Source organism: Rhinatrema bivittatum, chromosome 3, assembly GCF_901001135.1.
Source record: "Rhinatrema bivittatum chromosome 3, aRhiBiv1.1, whole genome shotgun sequence".
In the NCBI taxonomy this organism is placed as follows: domain Eukaryota; kingdom Metazoa; phylum Chordata; class Amphibia; order Gymnophiona; family Rhinatrematidae; genus Rhinatrema; species Rhinatrema bivittatum.
In genome coordinates, this window is record NC_042617.1 from 446444318 (window position 1) to 446470730 (window position 26413).

General features: G+C 42.7%; 2 protein-coding genes across 2 annotated transcripts in view; one reads left to right on the forward strand and one right to left on the reverse strand.

Moving 5' to 3' along the window:
- Positions 1–24599, reverse strand: part of ITGB1BP1 (integrin subunit beta 1 binding protein 1) — a 39123-nt gene extending 14524 nt beyond the window's left edge. Inside the window, exons 1-4 of the mRNA XM_029595840.1 lie at positions 24424–24599; positions 11407–11543; positions 9037–9115; positions 1384–1520 (exon numbers count right to left, since the gene is read on the reverse strand). Coding sequence (XP_029451700.1) covers positions 1384–1520; positions 9037–9115; positions 11407–11478 — 288 coding nt within the window. The 5' untranslated portion in view covers positions 11479–11543; positions 24424–24599. The remainder of the gene's footprint in view (positions 1–1383; positions 1521–9036; positions 9116–11406; positions 11544–24423) is intronic.
- A 170-nt stretch (positions 24600–24769) lies between these two features.
- CPSF3 (cleavage and polyadenylation specific factor 3) overlaps positions 24770–26413 on the forward strand; it is a 91940-nt gene continuing 90296 nt past the window's right edge. The window contains exon 1 of the mRNA XM_029595839.1: positions 24770–25032. Coding sequence (XP_029451699.1) covers positions 24962–25032 — 71 coding nt within the window. The 5' untranslated portion in view covers positions 24770–24961. The remainder of the gene's footprint in view (positions 25033–26413) is intronic.

Below are 26413 nucleotides of genomic sequence, written 5' to 3' on the forward strand. Positions count from 1 at the left end.
TAAATCATGTCTTTTTATATGCCCTACGATTTTGATCTTGAGAATAGTTTCCACTATTTTTCTTGGTACTGAAGTCAGGCTCACTGGTCTATAGTTACCCGGATCGCCCCTGGAGCCTTTTTTAAATATTGGGGTTACATTGGCCACCCTCCAAGTCGTCAGGTACAATGGATGATTTTAATGATAGGTTACAAATTTTAACTAGTAGATCAAAAATTTCATTTTTGAGTTCCTTCAGTACCCTAGGATGCATACCATCCGGTCCAGGTGATTTGCTACTCTTTAGTTTGTCAATCTGGTCTACTACATCTTCCAGGTTCACAGTGATTTCGTTCAGTTCATCTGACTCATCACCTCTGAAAACCATCTCTGGAACTGGTATCTCCCTAAACTCCTCATTAGTAAACATGGAGGCAAAGAATTAATTTAGTCTTTCTGCAATGGCTTTATCTTCCCTAAGAGTCCCTTTAACCCCTCGGCCATCTAATGGTCCAATCGACTCCCTCACAGGTTTCTTGCTTTGGATATATTTTAAAAAGTTTTTTATTATGAGTTTTTGCCTCTATGGCCAATTTCATTTCAAATTCTCTCTTCGCCTGTCTTATCAATGTTTTACACTTAACTTGACAATGCTTATGTTTTATCCTATTTTCTTCAGATGGATCCTTCTTCCAATTTCTGAAGGAAGTTTTTTTGGCTAAAATAGCCTCTTTCACCTCACCTTTTAACCATGACGGTAATCGTTTTGCCTTCCTTCCACCTTAATGTGTGGAATACATATGGACTGCGCCTCTAGGATTGTATTTTTAAACAATGTCCATGCCTGTTGAATACTTAACCTTTGCAGCTGCACCTTTCAGTTTTTTTCTAACTATTTTTCTCATTTTATCAAAGTTTCCTTTTTTAAAATATAGTGTTAGAGCTGCAGATTTACTTATTGTCCCCCTTCCAGTTATTAGTTTAAATTTGATCATGTTATGATCACTGTTGCCAAGTAGCCCCACCACTGTTACCTCTCTTTTAGCTGCCAGGGTTGTTTATTTATATCCCATACAGCAGTACATGCAAATGTGTCTTATGCATATTCATTGTGGATATCCTGAAAACTAGACCTTTTTGTGGCACACCAGGACCATATTTGCCTAGTTCTGGACTATAGAATGAAGGGTGCTCCATAGCTGACAGTGACCCTTGTAGTTTGGGACACAGCGCTGTCAGCCTGTGCTGGAATCCCATCTCACCCCTTGCAGCACATCTAGACCATAAGCACTTTGGGTCTAGATGCTAGTACTTAGCACACATATAACACATAAATTTGGGCTTTTCTTTGCAGCAATGTTTTCATGGCTTGACAGAAATGTTTATTTTACTAGTTTTCATTACCTGTGCCACATCGATGTAATTGATCAAGTCCAAGGGACCTTGTAGACTTCTGCATTCTTCAAGCTTTAGTTTTTCAATGGCACCAACATACTTAACTCTGAATTCTGCACAGTTATCAGAATTACTGCTGCTCTGCCCTGTGAGTAAAGAAAAGTTTAAAAATGAAAAAAAAATTAAGATAAAGAAAACTAATATCTCCACTAAATTCACATATTTCTGGCACAGTCCCACCCAAATCCCAAAGGATACTGGTCCTGTTATAACAACATTCACTTCTCTTTATACTGTATGATCATATGGAAGAGGAATGCATCATGTTAAAGCTTCCTCTATGCTTATGGCCAGGGACATAAGAACACTTAGACTCAGTAAAAAGTATAATGTATTTTTATTAGTCAATATAAGTGTTCTCGGGAGATGCTAGGTACTGGGTGCCCTTAGTTTTTCAATCTGACCAGCATCTCCTCGTATACAGAAAGTGATCCTTGTTTTATAGATAACATTCAAATACAGGGTAGAAGGTTCTAGAGACTTGCATGACTGCCCAAAGGATCATTTGCATAAGTTGTGATGTCAACTGCATGATTAAATCATCGCTAACTATCCTGATTGGCTTCCCAGGATGTGTAGCCCATTTCCCATGACTTTCTTTGTTCTGGTTAAACTCTTACTGGTCAAGACAATCAACACGTCTGTAACTGTGTGGATTACAAACTCCTGAGAATAGTGCCTGAAGTTCCCCTGTGGTGACTCTATGAATAGACATCACCTGTCTGGTGCCAGCTTGCCTCCACAGATATCCAGGGACATTCTGTAAGTCACTCAGAGTCCATTCAGCCCAGGCAGGCCAAAGACACGCAGAGTGTTCTGGGGATTTCCTTCTCCATTTTGGTTCAGGCATACTTCTCATTTCCCTGTTGTGCCACTTACAAATGGCAAAGTGGCACACCCAAGTACCAGAGGTGAAGACAGAACGGTGAAAAGTGACTATGGCAAATGGGCTAAGTGTGTATGCTAACAGCTAACCTTGTGTGTGTTATCCCTCTAGATCCCCCCTAAAAGTAAATGAGACTTATAGGCAGACATGCACTGTCTAATTGACAAATAATAACAGCATAACTAAGCTTCACTAGGTAGCTATTAGCTCTATGATTGAGCAATAAGGATATCTGCGTTATAAAAAGGACCTAATTTATAATAGCAAGACCACATATGTTATTTTTCAGAGTCAAGTAATTACACATTAGTGGAGTAACAGGTAAAGGTAAGGAGAACAAAGAGAGACTAGTATGAAAATATTATGTTTCTCATATAATACTAGGTATACTGGGCAAATCTTTACAAGGAATACTGTTATTGTAAACAACTACCCAGGATAATATTCATTACAATGGCAAGCAGGGATATAATCAATGTATGTTACCAGAAAAGTGAAGGACAGCATAAGGACTCATACTATGTTGTGCATACATCCTGTGGGACAAGTTATAAAAGTGTTGCAAAAAATAAGACATGTTCTGGTCATAGACAGAAATGGGCCTAGGTGAACAGAAGTGTCACGCTACCAGAGCACATCTGTGAGCGCTTGTGACTAAACTCTAGGTAAAGAAACCAATAGGTAGTGTTACAGGAAGAAATGCTCAAAAAGGGAAAAATACTTGTGCAGAAGCAGCAATAGAGCAGAATTTTCCTCAAGGGAATATTTGATTTATACCAAGACATATCACACTGTCAATTGGCCAGCAGTGGGTCAGGGTGTTGGTTAGTGTGATCAGATTAGCTTTCATAGATTAAAGTAAAAAAAAGAACATATCAAATAATCATCTCACTGACTCAGCAAGTAAATGCATATACTCATTATAAGGTGTAGGACTGCATAATGCTACAAAATACTGGAACTGTAAGGCTACTAAAGACTGCTTCAATTCAGACTGTGGTATTAACTTAAAATCTAAATAGTGACAATTTTAAATGTGTACATAACTAAAATATTGACTAGGTGTATCATTTCATATTTTTTGTTATTTTTTTTATTTTATAAGATTATTTATAAAATTTATAAAATGCGGCTATCTATGAAATTTTTTTTTGCTTTACATGTGGCTATCTATTGTGGGGTCTTGCATCTGATTCTGCAGGCAGGCTCAGATCCAACACTAATACTCGGACCAATCTTGTCCGAAGGCTGTACCCAGATAAAGATTTCTGGATGTTTCAGTGTTTCCCAGATAAAGATTTCTGGATGAAGTTTTGTAGTTTTGTTTATTGCATAGTGATACCTAGGAACAGAGGTTTCTGATTTCTGGAAGAAAACAAAAGTAATACCCGGAAGATGTGAGTACACTCCATGGGAAGACAGATCTGTAAGTAGTTAATCATGCCTATATAATTAATTTGCAAATGTAATTTTTTAGATAAGTAAAAGATTTCTTTTTGGCCAATTGCAAACAACAGTGCACTATTTTATTTTTTTTTTATATCTACTTTATGGGCACGAAATTTCAGTATCATCTGCACTAGCCAAAAAAAAAAAAAAAGTGCTCGCCAGATTTGGGGGTGAAGGGAAGGAATGAAACAATCAGTATTTTCTGGGATGTACTGGCAGAAATCATTTTTTGAACTGATGGACTTTCTATGAAGATGAAGAAAATAGTTGAAGCCAACCTTGCTAGTGACGCCTGCAAATAAGGTATATCAGTACAAAAACAATTTTTGTCACTGTCATATGTTCCAGAAAATGCTGGATGAGACTTAGATTTTTCTTCCCCTCTTCTTCCTCTCCCCAGAACTCGAACTTCTTTCTCTATTGAACCCCTTATCCTCCCTCGATACAGAACCCTGGCTTTTCCTACTCTCAACACTGCAGGACCCTGGCTCCTCTCCCAATCTTTGTGTACTCTCTCTGCTCTATGTACAGCGCGAGCAAGTTGAGAAAGAACAGAGGCAAGAAGCACATGTGGTCGTGAGCACTTGCACTGATAAGTAATCGACTGGAAGAATAGAAACACTTCAAAGAAATGCTTCCTGCCTTCATGCTTAGAGACTCACTCAACAAATTTTCAATTCCCAATCACCAACTAAACTGGTGACCAGAATTTCCCCAAGTCTCCCAGTTATATCGAGAGACTCCCAAGGTTTTCTGCTCAGTTTCCCCACTCCCAGCTGCAGCTCCTGATTTCTCATATATTTATAAAGAATTTTGTAGTCTGAAAGAATAAGATAAGACACTTTATACTTCCAAGCATCAAACAAGCAAGCAAACAGGACCACAAGCAGGGATTTGGAGTGTAGAAGCTAGATTCTACAAGCTGGCTAATTTTGCATGTAGGACAGTTGAGAGAAAGGCTGGAACTTTGGTAGATCTTTCTCATTTCTTTCATCAGTACTGGAAACTCAACAACTGAAAAATGGCCAGGAAACATCATATCGCCACAGCTGTTGGCACTGTTTCCACTTCTACTGCTCTCCAAACAGATTCTCTGATCCACAGTCAGGAGTTGGTTCAGTGTGAGAGATGTCAGCAGATCAACTCCCTCCGGAAACAGGTAGTGGAATTCAAGCGAAGAGGTGGCAAGACGGAGAAGCATCCAGGAGAATGAGGACTACAATCGATGAAATGTTTTTCCAGGCATCAAAGATGGAAAACTCAAGCAGAGGGAAAGGTTAAGTTGGACCATAAAATGACAGCTAGATCCAGGTCACTACATCTACTAGACCCAACACCACGACACCAATTTCTCTCGAGCTGAAAAAAAACAGTATGCAGGCCTGGAAGCAGAGGAGGATAAACCATCTCAGGATGTGGAGGAATTGAAACTTGCAAATCCCAAAGATGTGGGCTCAACAACCACTGCACTTAAGAGGCAGAGGGTAGTGGTAGTTGGTGACCTACTTCTGAGAGGTACGGAGGTGTTATCCCAAAAGGTGTGCTGTCCACTAGGTGCCAAAATCAAAGACATTTACAGAGAGAATGCCAAAAATCCGCAAGCCTACTGGCTACTTTTTGAAGCTGCTCACTCATGCTGGCACAAATGATATGGTTAGGTACCACACCAGCCATATTAAAAGTGACTTCTTGGCTCTGAGAGACAGAGGGTAAAGCAGATAGGTGCATAGATGGTATTCTCTGCCATCTTCCCAGTCAACCATAAAGGTCCAGGCAGGGAAGTTTGCATGCTGCAGATGAATGAATGGCTGTAAAGATATACTAATGAGAGCGTTTTGGCTTCCTGAACCATGGGATGACATTTCAAGGACTGCTGAGCAGAAATGGGGTCCACCTGCTGAAGAAGGGATGCAGCATCTTGCAACACAGACTGGCATTAAGGACTGTAAACTAGGATAATCAAGGATGGGTGAACAAAAGGTAAGTAAAACATTAAATATTTGTATAAAAATGGGAAAAAAGAGCAACATCTGGAAAGCTATGTAGACTAATGCTCATAGCATTGGAAATAAAGTCCCTGATCCACAGGCAGTCATGGAATAAGCTGAATGGGAAGCAGCAGCTCTCACAGGGATGTCATACATGGAAAACAATGACTGAGATATAGTTATACCGAGCTACAATCTATTCAGATAAGACCAAGTAGGAAGGCAGGCAGGAGGCGTGGCACTATATATAAAAAAATATTAAAGCAAAACATTTACAGCATTTACGAGGTAAGGAAGTGGCACTGTAGAGTAATCTGGAAAGAGGGAATAGAACATCTATTTATACTGGTATAATATGCAGACCTCCATCACAGACAGAAGAAATGGACATAGATTTATTTACTTGAGGATATTCACAAAATTGCTAAGAAAGAGGAGCTGCTATTGCTAGGGAATTTCAATCTATCAGATGTTGATTTGGACATCCAGGAGACTCCTTGTAGGAGGATGCAGGCAATACCGGACACAAGAGGATAGAACACCCCTCCTTTCTTGTTAGCCAAAAAGGTAAAGACATTTTTCACCAGCTCCACTATTTGGTTGCATGGCTGACGAGCCCTCTGACCTGAAGTCGGCAGTGGAACATTTTCTTCTGAGACTAGAAAAAGCTCTTGTTCTTTAACTGGAAGCCTATTAGATAAGGCACCAGAAAATATATAGGATCTGGTGTCTCTAAGCGTAAACCTACCAACAAGGTTGTTGGCATAAGGGCTCTAGTGATTGGAAGAGGTAGAGGTATCATATCTCCTTCTGCTCCTCATCTTGGGTGGCCCACGTAAAGTTGTGTTAGTAATTCGACATGATATGATTGATGTAGGAAGGCTCCACAAGTGGTATCGAGTGTGTCAAATTCGTGCATCAACAGCGTTGATGTTTTAAGTTTCAGCAGCACTGATGTCTTAGGCTTTGATGGTGCTGGATGTTTTCACTATTTTGTGGTTACATGCTTCAACTGCACTGACTTACTATGCTTGGAGTGCATAGATGCATGCATCAACTGAGATAAGTGTGTATGCATCGATGGCGCAGATAATGCATATACAGATGACACCGAAGTTCCATGCTCTGTGTGTCGATGCCCCTTTATGTTTTTTCGATGCTGGTTGCTCTGGTGGCTCTGCAGAGTTATGCCACTTAGCACTACTCGACCCCAAGATTTCAATATCTTTGTGAGCGACATTATGGAAGGGATAGAAGATAAAGTATGTCTATTTGCGGATGATACTAAGATCTGTAAGACTGGACACACCTGAAGGAGGAAATGAAAAGACATTTAAGAAAGCTGGAAGAGTGGTCGAAGAATTGACAGCTGGGATTCAATGCAAGAAGTGCAGAGTCATGGATCTGGGATGTGGTAATCCAAAAGAACTGTATTTGATCGAGGGTGAAAGACTGATGTGCACGGACCAAGAGAGGGATCTTGGGGTGATAGTGTCTGGGGATCTGAAGATGGCAAAGCAATGTGACAAGGTGAAAGCTAAAGCCTGAAGGATGCTGGTCTGCATAGAGAGAGGAATAACCAGTAAAAAAAAAAAAAAAGTGATGATGCCCTTGTACAAATCCTTGGTGAGGCCTCACCTGGAATATTGTGTTCAGTTCTGGAGCCCGTATCTCAGACAGGATGGAGGCGGTCCAGAGAAGGGCGATGAAAATGGTGTGGGATCTGTATCGGAAAACCTATGAGGAGAGGTTGAAGGATCTGAATATGTATACTCTGGAAGAGAGGAAATGCAGGGGAGATATGATACAGACCTTTAGATACCTAAAAGGTTTCAATGATGTATGGACTTCGAACCTTTTCTGTTGGAAAGAAAACAATAGAACTAGAGGTCATGAAATTAAACGTCAGCGGGGGACAACTCAGAACCAACTTCAGGAAATATTTCTTCATGGTGGAAGAGGCCTGAAATGCCCTTCCAGAGGAGGTGGTAAAGAAGAAAACAGTCAAGGATTCAAAGCTGTATGGGATAAACACTGTGGATTTCTGAAGACTAGAATTCAGAAATGAGATAAGCGTGCAGGGAGGTAACTTGCTGGTACAGCGGTTACTACCCTTAGCAGAAGGCATGGAGATTACTACCCTTAACCAATAAGCCTTGATGTTTTTGATACAACTACAATATTGCTCTCTGCTTCGAAGGAGTGGGATGGGAGCTAAAAGGAAAGAGAAATTTGGATTCAGGGTCAACCAATACAAGCCATGACTTTTATACAGACTGGGGTACTGACGCTCAGACAAATAACACAGGACTACTTCTACGGCTAAATCCATGAGCAAAGCACGTACGCAAAACCGACTGATACATGGGGGTAACCTGCACGGCGCAGCAGATACTACCATGGGAAGCTTGCTGGGAAGCCCGAGTGGACTATCTGTCCTTTTCTGCCATCATTTCTATGTTTCAGCCTACCTTGCCAAAAGGGGAGTTTTTCAGGCGCTATGGCTCAACTCTTTTACCGGTGAAGCAGACAATGCTGCACTGCGGGAGGAGAAGATGACTGCAACTTCTAAGAGACTTATACATTTCCTTCATTTTATAAGCTCTGGCGCATTGTATATGCATGGACATCCATCTGCAATCATAGTATTTGGTCTGGTCACTCAGGTCTCAAGCAAAGTTGGAGTTTGTGTCCATCTGTAATGGACATTATTTTCCGCAAATACAGTTCTTGGATTAATTTACTGTGGCCTTATTTTTGCTGGACATCTTTAGGAGGCAAGTACTTTTCCTTTTTTTTTTGTAGCACTGAGAAGTACTGTTGGGGGTGCTAACGAGGCAGTGAGGAAACTTTTATAATGAAAAAAACACAAAAAAGTGTACAAGAAATCATGTCATGGCTAAAGGGTCGATCTCTTATAATGTTTTTGTATAACACTTCATATGTCAAGTAATGCAATAGAAGTGATAAGTAATAGTAGTAGGTCTTGCTGCAGCCTGCAAGGGAAATGAAAATGTGATAAAGGGCAGAGGTAGGAAGGGATAGGTGAGAGACTAAAGGTGAAGTGCTGGAGCTGGACAGTTGAAAGAAAGGTTAAGGGGATAAGGAGGTGAGTGAATGTGGTGAAATGAGTCTTGAGAGAGAGAGAGATCACCATCACATCAGGCTGTACATTTGCCAATTGTTATGTGCATCCCCCAGCCCCACAAATTGGTTCACCCCCTACAAATTAACAAAAGTGCAAGGTAATTGTAGCCCTAACCACAAGCAGCTACTTACCTGAGCTCTTGGTAGAGTCTGTATCTAAGCTAGCCACAGTGCTGGATCTGGAAAGGCCACCAAGGCTTGAGTCTACAGACTTATGAGAGGGATCAAAAGTTAGAATACGTAAAGATCATTTAACAAACTTCTCACCGCCACATACTCTCCAAATCTTTAGTGCCTACGCAGATACCATATATGTCTACAAGGACAGTAGGCAGCATCTCTCTTCCTGTCAAATGAGGACTCTGGGACATTTAGAATGGAGATGTAATGCTGCCCTCAGGACACAGCACCCTGCCAGCAAGACGGGTGCCTCCTAAAGCCTATACATATTTATTATTAGGAACAAGTAAATATCAGAGACTATAGCTGCAAAAAAGCAAATATTAAACAGAAAAGAGAAGAAAGTAGTATGATATTGTTAATTTACTCTTTTCTTTCCAGCAACAAAAGAAAAACCATCGGTGCCCTATCCATACCAAGTTTTCAGTATGACAGGGGACATAAGAGAATTCTAACAGGGGTCTTTTATATTGATCCATGTATTCCACAAAAAGGAGCACACAACTGCTCTCCCCTAATAACTGTTTTGCATCTGATTCACACCATATTTCAAGGTATGTCGGGGGGGGGGGGAATTCAAGATTGTCCTGAAAGGAATATTTTTCACCTACTTTCCAAAAGGAAAAAGGCGTATTTATTTATCTATTTTTAACTTTTATATACCAATGTTCATGTATAGTATACATATCGCACCGGTTTACAAAGAACTTAACTGTCGCCAAGGGCAAATACAATGAACATGTGGTACAGTAAAAACTGAGAAAACAATGAACAAAAGGTACAATGAACACGAGGTAGAATAGACAAGCAAACATTGAACGTGTGGTACAGTAGAGATCTACTGAAAATAAAAGCTTATGAGATTGCTGTGTGTGTGTGTGTGTGGGGGGTCCCTAATAACTTGTGTGTGGCATCCTATCCACACCAGGTTTTCAGGTGGCATGAGGAATATTTTTGTCAATTGCTATGTCTGTGGTAAGTGTCTCTTCTCACCCAATGGCTTTATTGGCCTACCTTCCAAAGAAAGAGAAGGCTTATGAGATCACTGTCTGTGTTTCTGCTCCCTTTTAATAACTTTTGTGTTCAGAGTCCTCTCCATGTCAATTTTTCAGGACATGTCATTGGCTCCATGAGGATTCCAACAGAGGTATTTTTTTCAGATCCACACATTTGCAAAACCATGGATGCATTCGTGTGTGCACATGGAAAATAGACTGCATTAGTACGTTAGCTCTGGCTCTAACTTTATGCTCTTTAAGTCTGTATATAACTGTGGTAACACAACATCAAAATGCCGAGCTGTGAGAGCCTCCCATCTTTCCATAAAAGAGAGGACCTGGCATTTTAGAACACATAGCAAGCTAACTGGCTGACTTTCCTGACCAGCAGCTAAATTACACCAGTAAAAAAGAACCAGTCTGCAACTGCTTTAGGTGAGAGGCACTTTTATTTTTTAATTTTCAAAGAAAAAATTCAAACCCACATCAAATGAAAGTCCTGTTTCCATTCAAATCCTTTATCTGATTTTGCAGGAAATGCATCTTTTTCCCTAAGGTACTGTCTGAGCAGACAAAGGCTCTCTCTGAAGGTGAATAATGCCTACAACTGCTTTCAAAGGGATGGATCATGCTGTATCTGACCTTCCTGCCATCACAAGTGTTTGAATAAGCTTCACCTGTGTGATCTGCTCTTATAAGAGAGCCTAACCTTAAAGCTTCAAATGGCATTGTAAAATCACAAGAGGTGTCTTATCTCACCCTTTGTTTCATTAATGTGGATCATGAAAACTGAGCGTTCCATGAAAACCGGTGCAAAAACAACCATGAGGTCAAAAGAGGTGGAGACTATTAATGTTACTTGTCAATCCTTTATCATCCAGCAAGCTGAAAATACAAATAGAAATCTCCTTGGCTCTACAATCCTCAAACTGTCTAAAAGAACCTCTCAGTAACTGGTGAACCACAGAAAGTGAGAGCTGTCAAATAAACACATTTCTCTGCCACACTGACTCTGCCCCATTTTTATCTCAGCTCACACTGCTTCCCTCCAGCTCTTATCACGAGCTGTCACTTTTCACTTCTGCTGATTTCCCCTTTTTCTTCCCAGGCTCCATTCTCCTTCCTCTTCTGCTTGACCTTCTCTCCTCAAGCATGGAAAACTCCCTGGGCTGTTCTGTGTTTGATAAACCAACTGTATGACAACTTGAAGCCACAGTGACCCTTATGACAAAGTCAGGCTCCCACAATAAAACATTTTCTGTTGAATTAACTTAAAACCCCACTAGAGAGACAGTGTACTGCTGCTGCCAGGGCCTTGGCTCACCTTGCTTTTAGTGCTGATCTCACTGCTTTGGGAACTGCTGCTGCTGTGTCTTTTCTTTCCTTTCCGAAACATTCTTCACCATAGCTTGATCGAGACGAGCCACATTGCATCAGCAGCAAAAAAAAAAAAAGCAAAACCTGAAAGGGAACAAAAACATAAGTAGGTTCCATTCATTAGCACAAGCCATCTTGCTGAGTAGTGAGGGCTGCGATCAGTGTTCCTTGGTGAGTGGTTTACCTCTCTGCACAAATCAAAGCACACCATTTACAAATGTTCCAAAGTGAGGCGTGTATCTCTGGGAAGGAAAAAATGCAGGTGTTGCCAATTGCTTGTTAAAAGTAGTTTGAGACAATGAGTCTTTCTTTCAATGGAAAAAAGGTAATGCAGCAAGGGGAAGGGTGTTGTAGTCAGAGTCCGTGTCCAGCAGCACACAACTTCAGTAAGCTACACTCCGATTACCTTACAACCTGTAACAGAAGGCATGGAGGTAACCTACAAGAAGCGGCAGATATTACACTTATAATAATAACGGAAACTCGTACCTACTCGCCCTACTAGACATCTCAGCTGCCTACGATACTGTCAACCATCAGATACTAATGACCCGCCTAACAGAAATAGGTATCGCCGACACAGCCCTCTCATGGCTCTCCTCCTACCTCACACACAGAGAGTATCTAGTAAAAATCGACAAGCACGAATCCTCACACATACCTATCACGCAAGGCGTACCCCAAGGATCATCCTTATCCTCCACCCTATTTAATATTTATCTCATACCCCTATGCCACCTCCTCTCCAAACTAGGCCTGAAATTCTTCCTGTATGCAGATGACGTGCAGATTCTCATCCCGTTTCAGGGATCCATAAAAGAACCTCTGCAACGCTGGGAATCTTGCCTCGCCACCATAAGCGCCTCACTATCCGAAGTCCATCTAGCTCTAAACTCGGCAAAAACAAAATTACTCGTCATCTCTAAGCAGCCTGAACGTTTCACTCTCCCCATGCGACAGAACACTCCTCAAAATACTACCACAGCCACCCCTCAGACCCAGTTTGTAAGAGATCTGGGCGTCTACATAGACCAACACTTAAGTTTCAAACCCCACATCAAAAATCTACTAAAGGGGGGTTTCTATAAACTTATCATAAAAAAACTCAAACCCCTCCTCCACACCCATGATTTCCGCCACCACCATCAAACCCCTCCAAATTCTACAAAACTCCATGGCTAGAATCATAACAGGCACACAAAAAAGGGACCACATCACCCCCATACTAAAAGACCTACATTGGTTACCCATCTCCTTCCGCTCACAATACAAAACCCTCACCATCCTTCACAATTCCCTACACAAACATAATCACACCTGGCTCGATGAAATGCCTCGTTACCGTTCCTCCGACCGACCCACAAGAACAACCCATGCAGGCACTCTACACGCCCCATCTCTAAAGGCAGCACATTCTACTCACACCAGAGAGAGTGCCTTTTCCATCGCTGGCCCCACCCTCTGGAACTCCCTCCCCACCCTCCTACGCCAAGAGACATCCCTGCAAATTTTCAAGAAAGGAGTCAAAACATGGCTATTTCGACAGGCCTATCCAGACACAAACCAAATTTAATTTTTCCCAGCCCCCTCTGCTCGAACTTTCTCCACCCCTCCCTATGTTTCCCCGCTTCCCCCCACACCACCCATGGATACCCTAGAAGAAACAACATCCCCCTCTACTGCTTAATTTATCTCTTTTTGATCACGATCGGTTAATGTGTCCTTTTGTAAGAAATAGTATTTTGTTCTAAGGTTACATTGTTATGTTTTGTTACTTTTATTTTATTCTTTGTACATTGTTTTATTGTATCGCCCACCTGAGTTCTTTGTAAACCGGCATGATGTGCTGCACGAATGTCGGTAAATAAAAGTTAATAAATAAATAAAATAAATAAATAAATTTATTTATTTACTTTTATATACCGGTGTTCGATTTTACATATCACATCGGTTTACATTTAAACAAAATTTGCAGGAACTTATGCGTTACCTTTGTCAAATACATTAAACATTTAATACATTTAATTTAAAAATAAAAATACCTTGCTGGGCAGACTGGCTGACCAATTGGGTCATTTTCTGCTGACATGTACTGGGTAGCACTGATCCAGTGTTATCAATTGGACAATACTCCTTTGCTGCCCAGGCCTTAGGAACTTTGTAGGCCACAGCTTAAGGGAGGGTAGATATAGTGCAGTAAATCACTGCTACGCACAGTAAGTGTCAGCAGAAAAGCAGCCAACTGGTCAGCCAGTCTGCCCGGCCAGGTTAGTACATCGCTTCCCTTCCGATGTCACGCATGGCATTCTTTGACACTACAGGTTATTTTTCAACAAACTTTGACCAACATAATATTGTCTTCTCATAATTGAGAGCAGTGACCTCTAAGTTTCTAGAATGAACATTTTATTAGGAGAATCTGTAACAAGGCTGTGAAAGGGAGGAGATGACCATGAAATGGTATACACTCTTCCTAACCTCTTCCAACACAGAAATCCTGGGGACAGTGGCATTTTGGAACAGAACCTATCAACGGGTCAGAAGCAGTGTTATCAATTGGGCAATACTCCTTTGCAGCCCAGGACTTGGAAACTTCATAGACTATAGTATTAGGGAGGTAGATGGTGCAGTGATAGGTACTGTTCCAAAACGCCACTGCCCCCAGGATTTCTGTCCACCTCTCAAGTGTTGGAAGAGGTTAGGAAGAATGTATACCATTTCATGGTCATCTCCTCCCTTTCAGTGTCTTGTTACAGATTCCCCTAATAAAATGTTCATTCTAGAAACTTAATGAGGGCACTTCTCTAAATTATGAGAAGACAATATTAAGTTGGTCAAAATTTGTTGAAAAATAACCTGTAGTGTCAGAGAACGCCATGCGTGACATCTGAAGGACAACACTGTGCTACTGCTTGCCCAAACTTTCATCTTAAACTTGCAGGGATAAGCCAGACACCTTAAAAGGAGTGCAAAATTGAAGCAAATCTTAGGCCTGAGTTCAGGTCAAGTCCCAGTGTCTTAGCCATGTGATAGCCCTGCAGTTTAGTAGAACTAAGCCAAAGTAGAAGCAGCAGCTATTGTTCTTCACATCAGCATCTGTCTTCACTTTATAATTCTGCTGGTATTGCTGAATGTGAACGACTGAGCCAGGGCCTTGACAGAGACTTTGTATTCAGCCATGAAGCGAGCATTGTTTGATAAATGTCTACTGAAGCACCTCATTAGCCCGGGTATGAAAATGCATATATGTTCCAGCTCAGATGTAGTCACACTGGAAGCCAACAATCTTGTGCCAGTGAATTGCGGTAATCTCTCTCTCTTACTTACACACACACACACACACACACGCTCTTTGTCTCCCCGCCACATGCAAACACACTTTCACAATTTCTCTCTCTCTTATATGGGTTTGGACCATATGCAGATGGATGAAGTCCTGACTTCAGATTTGAGGACCCCCTTATTCTGCCCCACATTGCTTGCTGCCATTCACGTAACTTTCATACCCACAACTTTGGCAACCGAGACTTTGCATGAAGCTCAGCTCAACCATTAGCTTTGAAGTAGTTGCCACTTGCCAACCTCATCCCTTGCCTAAGCCCTGGCAAGCCAAACCATCTCTGCCCACCCTTGCCTGCATAGCTTGCAGAGGTGTCTATAAGACTTCTGGATGCTGCCCTGAGACTGCAGTATTCACCTGTCATTTGCTTGCCAGAGGTTCAGCTGACTACGCTCCATGCTGAGAGAAGAGTGGCTTAATTACTACTTCTGAGTTCTTATGTTCTTACTTTAGCTAGGGTAGTTTAATCGGCATGGCATTTGACAAGTGCAAGTTAACTCTAAGTTAAATGCAGGCATTGTCATAATTTTTGAAATAAGAGTGCTTTGCTCTATTAAAACCAGAAATTTAAAAATTATACCTACTGTATAAATCAGGGGGTCAGCAACCTATGGCACACAAGACCATTTTTAGTGGCATGGCAGCAGCAGTGTGGCACTAAAATAGAGTTGAGCGGAAACTCGGGCTGCCGCTGCATCAAACAGGTAGCTTGTTACAGGATTGCGATACTCCCCTCGCTCCTCCCATGCCAGCAGCAAGAGTCGTGTCACAAAGCATCATCTCTTGCCGCCGTGGGGGCTAGTCTTGCAGCTCTTATCATGAGACCGGCCTCGCAGCAACAGGAGATAACATTTTATAATGTGAATCCTGCTGCTGCTGCCTACCCCATGATCTGGCAGGCCGCCATGGTGCCCATCCCAAGGCAGACGAAGAGAAACAGAGAAGACTTGCTGGCCACCAGCAGACCTCACCGAGCTGGCGGCGGAAGACAGAGAGAGGGCCAGCAGGCCTTCGAGGAGTCCATCCAGTGGCAGTCGACGATAAAGGGAGGACCCAGCAGCCACCAGTGGACCTCATCTCATTAGCGGATGAAGAAGAGGCCCAGGGCCTGAATGCGCACATGTGAGCCTGTGTATGTGAGTGTCTGTGTGTGAATGAGAGAGCTTGTGTGTGTGTGTGTGTGTGTGTGTGTGTATATGTGTGATTGCATGTGGGAGAGAAAGAGAGTGTGTGTGTGTATATGTGTGTGTGTGTGTGTGACTGCATTTGAGAGAGAAATTGTGAAAGTGTGTTTGCATGTGGTGGGGAGATAAAGAGCGCGTGTGTGTGTATGTAAGAGAGAGGAGAACATTTGTGTGCACTCTCCCCCACCCCAACTATTTTATGATAATCTCTGGGTGACGTATGGAAAGCAGCTTTTTTTATTATCCTTAGAAGTTTTAATTATTGGGTGTTATTTGATGTGCCTGCTGTTTTGAAATAGTTTATTGGTCTTTGGAAAAAAAAAAAAGTTTAAATTGTATATGAGTTTTTAATTATTGGATGTGGTTCTATTCATCAGTTATTTTGAAATATGTATTCTTTTTATTGGTATAGTTTTACTATTATGATGTTTTATAATTCTTAATTTTGTTTGATGTTTTATGAGGCATGGTAATTTTTCTGTTTTCCATTGTTGCACTGCATACAGAATTTGGATTGTTGCAGTTTCCAGTTCAGTTTTTGTCTGCATGTTTCTATTTATACTTTTTTATGGTCACTTTATTGTGAATTTGGTGAGGTTCTGTATATGTGACTGAGGTGAGGTATTTTGGTAGCTAGCATGTAGTTTCTGTATAGGGATCTAAAGCAGCCTGGCCTGTTCTGTTTTCCTAACAGAGGGTGTATGGGCGAGGAGGAGGGAGGGAGTGAGAGACATTTTTCTCTTCTCCTTTTTATAATTTTGTTTTTACATGTAGAAAACATCAGTTTTAATCATTTTTACATAACTCTTGAATATTTTAACTGAAAATTGATTGTTTTTTATCCTCTAATCCTTAAATTGATTGTTTATCCTCTGTTAAATTACTACTGCCTCTTCACCATTCCAAGTTGTATTATGTCCCTGTTTTATTGTAACTGCTACTTTTTCTTTTAACACCTGTTAATGTTTTCATTTTTTATTATATCAGTTTGTCACACCTTGTTAATTGTAAACCGGCATGATGCGATTCCCATCGCGAATGCCGGTATAGAAAAACTCAAAATAAATAAATAAATAAATAAATAAATTGAATATTCAAGAGTTGTGTGAAAGGAATCTGGCGGATCAGGGTGCCAATTGGCTTGTGGCACTCGAGGAACAGAGTTTCCTACCCCTAATTTAAAACTTGGCACACCACTTCAAAAAGGTTGCCTACCGCTGGTAGGAATCATTGTATGCCTATGCTGCTGCAATACAACTATTATTCTCAACTCTTAACATGAACTTGAGATCTTATTCTAACCGACTGAAATGTCAGATAAATCATGTAAGATTAAAATCCCTTACAAACCTGCCACTGACAATCCCTGTCAGAAAAGAACATGAAGCACAGCTTACAGTCCAGAAATTAGATTTTAATGAGTACATTTATTTATTTAAAAAAAACTTCTATCCTGTTCTATCACCAGTTCTAGGCGGGTAAAATAAGAACATTCAAAAAAATCATAACATACAGTAAATGCTTACAAATAATTAAAAAATAAAAATAAAAAAGGAAAGCTAATCTGAATCATAAACATCTCTAAATCCCAGAACTCAAAACAGCAACAACCTTATCTACGAAAAGGCAGCAATGCAAATATTTTGCCAGGTCCTAGAACAGAATTACTATTCTTCCCAGCAGGGAAAAGGACTGACCTAGTGCAGGGGTTCCCAACCTTTTAGGGAGTGTGAACCCCTTTTCAACCTCCAAAATGTTCTCTTTCACTTTTACCTGTATATAGAAAAATTATTAATGTAATAAATAAATAATTATATGCAACCCAGACTCATTTATAATATACAAGCCGTTAAGCCTGTTAAAACGGGCTACATTAAATTTTTTTTCAGTCCATTTTCGAACACAGCACCCTTCTACACTTTTTCTCCCTCACGCCTTCCCCTCGTTCACTCACCCCCTTCCCTCCACTCAGTCTTACTCACCCTCTGTCTCCTACTGCCTCCCTCCCCTCACTCTCACCTCCCTCCCCTTCCCTCAGTCACTCCCCACCCTCTCTATCCCATCCCCTCTCCCTCAGCCCTCCTCCACTCCCTTTTTCTCTGCTCCACAACTTCTTACCCTTCCACTTACTCACATCCCTCTGTCTCTCACCTCCCCCTCATTCTCCCCCCTCTCCCCTCAATCCTCCCCACCTCTCCCACTCCCTACCTCCCTCCCACCCACACACCCACTCCTCCCTCCCACACACTCTCTCCTTCCTCACTACTGGCCGCCACTCCTCGTCGCCGCCGCTGCCACTCGACGCCACCATGTTGATATCCAGCTGACGCTCGCTGAGACCGACATGCTTGCCCGCACATGCGCAGTAGAGCTGCTCTCTACTGCCCTTTTGCGGCACGGTCAAGCTTCGTTTATTAGGTTGATAAAACTTATTAAATAATGCTTACTGACATAAACGGAACACATATAATTGAAAAGCACAGCAGTAAACGTGCAAGGATGTATTCATATTCAGTAACTTATATAGTGTAACTACAGGCAGCCACTCAGCTGAATCTGTCTACATTTGGAACAGCTAGGTACTACACTTGATTTTAGCCAAAAGACCGAAAAGTGAATGGATGAACTAGGTAACGGACTTGTGGAAGGAGAGAGACTGGCCGAGCGGGACTGGTGGAGGGAGAAAGTCTGGCAAGAATGGACTGGTGGAAGGCGAGAACGAGACTGGTGGAGAGAGACTGGTAGAAAGGTACTGGTAGAGAGAGAGAGAGAGAGACATAAACTGGTGGAAATACAGGTACAGAATGGACTGGTGGAGGGAGACAGAAAGAGACTGGGCATGGATTGGTGGAGGGATATAGAGTGACTGGCAGGATGGATTGGTGGTAGAGAGAGTGAGAAACTGGTGGGGATGAACTGGTGGAGAGAGAGTGCTACTGGCGGGGATAGATTAGTGGAGGGAGATAGAGAGAGACAGACTAGTGAGAATGGAATGGTGGAGAAAGAGAGAGAGACTAGTGAGGATGGAATGGTGGAGAGAGAGACAAGAGTGACTGGCAGGGATGAACTTGTGGAGGAAGAAAGGAGGAATGGTTGGGATGGATTGTGAAGCAAAGATACTGTACGAAATATTCTAATTCTTGCTAACAAGAACCCTCTGACATCAGTAAAAATAGACATTGGCCTATTTGGGCTACGCACAGGTAATTGCAGAAAAAAAAATAACTTTGGCATTTGCTATGTACAGCCAAATGCAGACATGAAAGAGCTTTCTCATTGCTCTGTACGTGACAAGCCTGAAGAATTTATTAGCTTGCAAGCCGAGCTGGCACCAAAATGGGGCCAAAAGAAACATCAGAACAAATGGTGCTGATGTTTCTTTTGGCCCCAGACTAAGTGAAATCGGATTAGATGGTACCACAATCAAATGGTTCAGATCCTACCTCTCGAACAGAACCTACAAAGTAACCTTCACCAACAAGGAATCAAATCAATGCCCCCTTTCACACGGCGTCCCTCAAGGTTCTTCTCTCTCCTCCACCTTTTTCAACATCTACATGCTCCCTCTTTGCAAACTCCTCACTGACCTGGGCCTCCAATACTTCATTTATGCCGATGATGTCCAGATCCTTATCCCCATGAAAGGAAACATACAGAACACCCTGCTACAATGGAACTCTGTACTAACCCAAATACAAAAACTCCTATCCCAAATAGCACTCACCCTCAATCACACAAAAACTGAAATCATACACATCTCTAACAAACCTCCAGCATGGAACATACAAGACTTCGCATCCACCCAAAGTACAACCCATCTCGTCACAAGTGCAAGAAACCTAGGCGTCATATTAGACTCCGAATTCAACCTGAAAACCTACATCAACACTATAATAAATGAAGGCTATTTCAAATTACAAATCCTCAAAAAAAATCAAACCCCTACTACTCAGTCAAGATTATCGATCCGTACTCCAAGCCCTCATCTTCTCCAAACTTGATTACTGCAACTCCATCCTCAAACCCCTACAAACTACTCCAAAATGCGGCAGCCAGATCCCTCACAAACAGCAAGCGCTCCACATACATCACCCACATACTAAAAGACCTACACTGGCTCCCCATAACCCACAGAACCCAATACAAAACCCTTACCCTAATACCCAAATCCATAAACAATGAAAAAACAGATTGACTAAAGGACACCCTTCTCCCAATCACCTCCCAAAAAAAACCTATGATCCAACAACTCTGGACTACTCTCCATTCCCTCCAACAAACAGGCACAACCCACCTCAACACGCGAACGAACAATCTCTATAGCAGGACCCGCATTATGGAACAAACTACCTGCAAATCTCAGAATGGAACCCTCATCACAGCTATTTAAGAAATCACTAAAAACATGGCTATTCCAAAAAGCCTACCCTGACAACAGTTAACTCCATGACTTCTCCAATGACCACTACCAAACAGATCCCTAACCCACACATATCCTACAATGAAGACACTTAATAATCAAATTAATCGGTAGCTATTATACTACCACGTAAATAAGATGTTTTGCTTCTAATTGTTACATTTCTTTCTCCACAATACTATAAATTTGCTGCAGTTTCTGAAATATTATTCTATTCACTACAATACTATAATTCTCTGTAGCTTTTATCATCTCAATGTAAAGATAGTGTGATCTGCACTCACACCATCTCACTAGGAATTATGCAAACCGATGTGATACCCTTGGGTGAATATGGGTATATAAAAGCAAATAAATAAATAAAATAATAAATGTGGGAATCAGTGCTGCAATATTATTAGGGTCTCTCTTTATGGTCCTAAGGGTCTATCCAGGATCAGAGTTTATCAGAACTCTGTCAAATGTGAACAACTGTCATTCATCAGAACTAACATCTTGTTGAACTCCAGAGCAAACAAACTGGTAAAAAGAGCAGGAAGGTCTGATAAATAAAAGCCTTAATTATGCATTCACCTAACTATGCATAAGCTGTTGAATTATGCATAGTTGAGCCCTTGAAAAGGGGAAGGTTAATAGCCCTCTTGGCCGTCCGTTGTCAGCCCATCGTTACCCATCTGAAGAGAAGGAGCTGGTCCATCTGTGGCTCCAAGGGAAGCGGATCCGGCGCTGTCCCTACCGGGTCTGCGGTCACGAAAGGAATGGGACCAAGGCCGAGTCCTACCGGCGGGATGCCTCCGAGTCGCCCCCAACGGACCTATTCTACTGGAATCTTCTTTGGCCTCTAAACCGAGCACGGGCTGCAGGAAACCCCCTTGAGGGCCTCTGCTGATCCTGTGGTAGCCAGTGAACCTTATTCTTGCCCAACGACTTGATCAACTGCTCCAAATCCTCACCAAAAAGGAACCCCCTTGAAGGATAAGGAGCCCAAGTGAGTCTTAGAAGAGACATCAGCAGACCAACTGTGCAGCCAAAGAAACCTTCTTGCCGAGACTGCCGAAGCCATAGTCCTGGACGAAGTCCGCAGAAGGTCATATAAGAGATCTGCCCCATATGCCACCACCGCCTCCAAATGTTTGGCTTGAGCCGATTCCTGAGAGAGGAGGTCCTGGAAGGTCAACAACTGTTGTACCCAACGTAATCTGGCCCGGAGCATAAAGCTACTGCAGACCGCCGTCCGGATACCCAGGGCGGAGACCTCAAAAATCCTATTTAGGAGCACCTCCAACTTTCTGTCCTGAAGATCCTTCAAGGCCGCAGCTGACATGGAAACATCCACCTTTGGAAACCTAAGGTGCTCCAAAACCTCCTCTGGCAGAGGATACAACTTTTCCATTGCTCGTCCCACCCGGAGTCCTGCATCCGGAACATCCCACTCCCTGGAGCATGGGATGAAGTGGAAAAGTGTGGGAAGGACCTTGTAACCCCGCTAAAACCAAGTTCACCGACCCTGAAGGAGACGTCTCCTGAGGAAGGTCCATCCCAAGCTCCGCCAAGACCCAAGGGATAAGTGGGTCCAGTTCTTCCTTATGAAATAAGTGGACTACCTTAGGGTCATCACCTTCCAACGGTGCAGCCTTTTCTTCATCCAGGTTCATCTCCGATAGGGGTAAAGGGGCCAGGGGCGCCTCAGCTAAGTCTGCCCCCGAAGGGTCAGGTATGGCGGTTCTCCCCCCCACCACCACCCCCACCCCCCAGGGAGAGAGGAGCCCGAAGCTTCTTCATCTGCAGGGACCAGTGGGGCTCTGGAGGTCTAGGCACCTTGCTTGGGGGACCCTCAGGATGCCCCTGTAGCACCGCTGTCCCCTTCTGAGAGGCCAAAAAGGCCTTGTGCATAAGTAGTACAAAATCCAATGAAAAAGCCTCTGGACTGTCCTTACTGGACAGTAGGTTATTATGATCGCCGTCTGAGCCCTCTCTGGACCGTTGGTCCACTGGGCTGCCGGGGACAGGAGAAAGAGTAGGAGGGAGTTCCCCTCCCCTTAGGGCTCATGCTTCTGCCATGGCAAAAGTCTCTAAAATGGTCGCCATTCCCGTGCTCAGCTGAAACGGATTGGCCTACCTGCCCCTATCAGCCTGCCTCTTCCGAGAGGCAGGCAACAATAACAAGGTGCCTGTGCGGGAGAGCCGAGAATCGGACTCCCCTTTGGGCTCAGTTGGGGGGGAAGTTTGGATAAGTTCTTGTTGGAGAAGTCCATTAACTGCTATTAATCAAGTTTAGTTAGGGAATAGCCACTGCTATTAATTGCATCAGTAGCATGGGATCTTCTTGGTGTCTGGGTACTTGCCAGGTTCTTGTGGCCTGGTTTGGCCTCTGTTGGAAACAGGATGCTGGGCTTGATGGACCCTTGGTCTGACCCAGCATGGCAATTTCTTATGTTCTCCTCCAAGAACTTATCCAAACCTTTTTTGAACCCAGCTACACTAACTGCGCTAACCACATCCTCTGGCAACAAATTCCAGAGCTTAATTGTGCGTTGAGTAAAAAAGAATTTTCTCCTATTAGTCTTAAATGTGCTACTTGCTATCTTCATGGAGTGCTCCGTAGTCCTTCTATTATCCAAAAGTTAAATAACCGATTCACATCTACTCATTCAAGACCGCTCATGATTTTAAAGACTATTATATCCCCCCTCAGCCGTCTCTTCTCCAAGCTGAACAGCCCTAACCTCTTTAGCCTTTCCTCATAAGGTAGCTCTTCCATCCCCTTTATCATTTTGGTCGCCCTTCTCTGTACCTTTTCCAGTGCAACTATATCTTTTTTGAGATGTGGTGACCACTGTATACAGTACTTATAATAATTATTTTATAATACTGTTCCCGGAATAGTACCATACCAAGACCATTCTATACTGTTCACAAAGAAGTCATAAATAACTGTAACCAAAGACTGTATTATCTTCTGGGCACACACAGCAGGTTTGGATAAAAGGAAAACAGAAGCCCTTACTGTTCACTTGTCTGCTGCCAATGCCCAGATGCTGCTCTCCCAGTCCCAGGTTGTTGTGAGAGCTTGGGCTTTAGGGTCCAGGGAAACTGAAACCTTCCAGAGATGGATCATGTTTCATATGATTGACCAGGGCTGGTGTTATAACAACTAAGCCAATCCCTATCATAAGGCCAAACAATGGTGGGAGGGATGTATATATAGGCTCAAGTACCTAGGAGCATGCACTCTCCAAGGTGCTGACCATATTATACCTAGCGAGTTTTACATCTTATTATACGTAATGTACTCTTCTGCTCCCACCTCCTCCAACTGCCCAACCTACCCCTCGCATATACTGCCTCCTAATCATCAAGCACCCCCCTTCTCAGTAACTACTCCTTCAACATTTGTTCCCTCCTCACGAACTCCTGTGAACCTAATTCAACTATTACCTTTCTCCTCCCTGCCGAAAGTTACTAGAAATTTAAGCCTTAAAAAGTTTCAAACATGCTTCTACTTCTTTAATTTATTTATTAATTCTTTAATTTATTATTAATAAATAAATTAAGCATAATCACTAAAACAATGAAACCTTGCCACCGGTTCTCTGCATCTTTCTATGATGTTTTTCGAGGGTCCAAAATGTGGGTATTTCCTAAGGTGGCGCAACACAAGAGGATAAGGAAATAATTTTTAGAGAGTGTGTGTGTGTGTGTTATTTTTGTAAATGTCATTAATTATTATGTTTAAAGAATAATAGAAAACGTTGCTCAGGTGTCCTGTTAGTGGCCCAATACTACCATACTTCTGCATTCAGGGGTAGGCAACCACCAATCCGCTCGGGTTTTCAGGGCAGCCCTAACGGAGAGGCAGGAGACAGATCTGCATGCACTTAAGGCAGAGACGTGCAATTCTATCTCCTCCTGTCTGGGTCACTGGAGGGATCTTGAAAACCCGAGCGGACCGAGGTCCCCCAGGACTGGAGGCTGCCTCCGCTACTGACACCGTGCCTTTTCACATCTGTGGTAACTCACCCTCAAGTCCGAGCTCACACAAGCATACTAAAGGCAGCTTCTGAGGGAGGTGCCGGAAGGTTCAGGGTGATACCCGGCAGCGATGCTTTCTATCTCGGCCCAGTTACCGTGCCCACAACATCCAGTAAACCGGGTTTGTCCCGGACGACTCGCGCGCGCAAGCATTGCAAGAGCATCCGGCGCTTAACACCTCTGCGCAGGCGCACTAAATTCAAAGAAGCAGCAGCAGGAAGCGAGAGTGTGGCGGAAATGACCTGCCGACCCTTCTACCCGCCTCAGGGCGTCCGCGGCAGTGTTCTGCTCGCGACTGAACAACCTTGAATAAGAGGAAGATGTGGAAGCTGCCGGTAGAAGTAAAATAAACTCACAAGGAAGAGGGTTCGGTCCCGGAAGAGGAACGTGATTCCCGCTGAAGGGGGAGGGAGGTGCCGAGGACAAGTTCCGCCCCTCCCCCTCCCCCTCCCCCTGAGTCGGTGACCCCGGAAGCAGCGGGGCAGAGCGTGGACCGGTTGCTTCCGCTGGATGGTATATGTGAAGGATGTCGGTGAAGCGGAAAGCTGAGACTATGATCCCGGCCGAGGAAAGTGATCAGCTCCTCATCCGCCCCCTGTGAGTAACCCACCCACTCAGAGACCAACGCTTGTTGGGAGACAGGAAAATATTTAGAAAACTTGAGCGCCAGCACACATTTTTAGGAGCCAGGGAACAATTATTTTTTTTACTTATTGTGTTTGTATTTTTCTTATTTCTCCTCTTTTCTTATGTTGTTCTCCCACCATCTGGCTTCTTCCTCCCTATGTCTCTTCCCCCTGCTTCCAGTCTCTTCGCTTCCCCCTATTATCCTCTGTGTGGCCTTGGGTCACAACTGCAGCTCTTCTTAGACCAGGTGTTCACTCAGGATTTTTCCACTCTTACATATGTGCTTAGGTGTATGTGCATTTACCTGTATGCTTTGTGTGTGTATCTCTCTATATATACTGTATGAACACATTTAGATGCACACTCTCTATATGTGTTTAGAAACCAGAGCTGGCAAAGGGGAATGATTTTTAAGAGGGAGGTTTTCAGCGCACGACCTACATCTACAGCATGCCACCGCCATGCATGTTATTTTACAAAATGTAATAAATTTCATAGAAATATGACAGCAGAAAAAGACCACACAGCCTATTTAATCTGTCTATCCACATAATTGCTCAATTCTACAATCTCTTTCCTTCCTTCAGAGATCCCATAATCACTCATACAACAACCACAGCCTCTATATCTGTTTTGCTATCATACAGTATGAGATCTATCTGTGCAAAGTCAGATAGATCAACACATAGGCCTTTCTCTTCCTCTTCCCTTTCTTCTTCCACCTTCCAGATCTCCCCTCCACAGATGGATCAAATCTGAATTATGGATTTCAGAGAGACAGGCATGAAAGAAGCAAAAATTACAGTGCATGCACCATCCCCTATCCAAAATAAAGGTATAGAGCAAAAACAGATAGTACACTGCGAAAGTAAGGTGATTAAAGTCTTGCCACAGAGTTCCCCTTGGACCCTTTGCAATAACTGTGTGGCCCTTCAAGGTGATGGTCGACTTTTTCAGGGAAATCAAGAATCTGGTTGCTGAGAATGGTCTTCATTCTTACAGCAAACAAGTGCAGGATATTGCAGCTAAATTTTTTAAACATGCAAAAAGGGAGGACTGTTTTGAACTTGCAGTCCAATTGTACTGAAAATCCTGTACAAAATATTTAGATATTTAAATTGAAACCAAAATAAAAAGATTTTTACCTTTGTCTTTTTCCCCACCATATTGCTTTCTCTTCTGTTATCTTCTGGCTCTTCCTGACTCTTGGGGTTTGGTTTTTTTTCAGTTTTACTTTTTCCATCTGACTCTTCTCCATTCTCTCTCTCCCTTCAGCTGACGTTTCCCTTTCATGTTGCTTCTCCCCATTTCTGTTCTCTGCCTTTCTTGCACTCATCATCATATCTCTCAA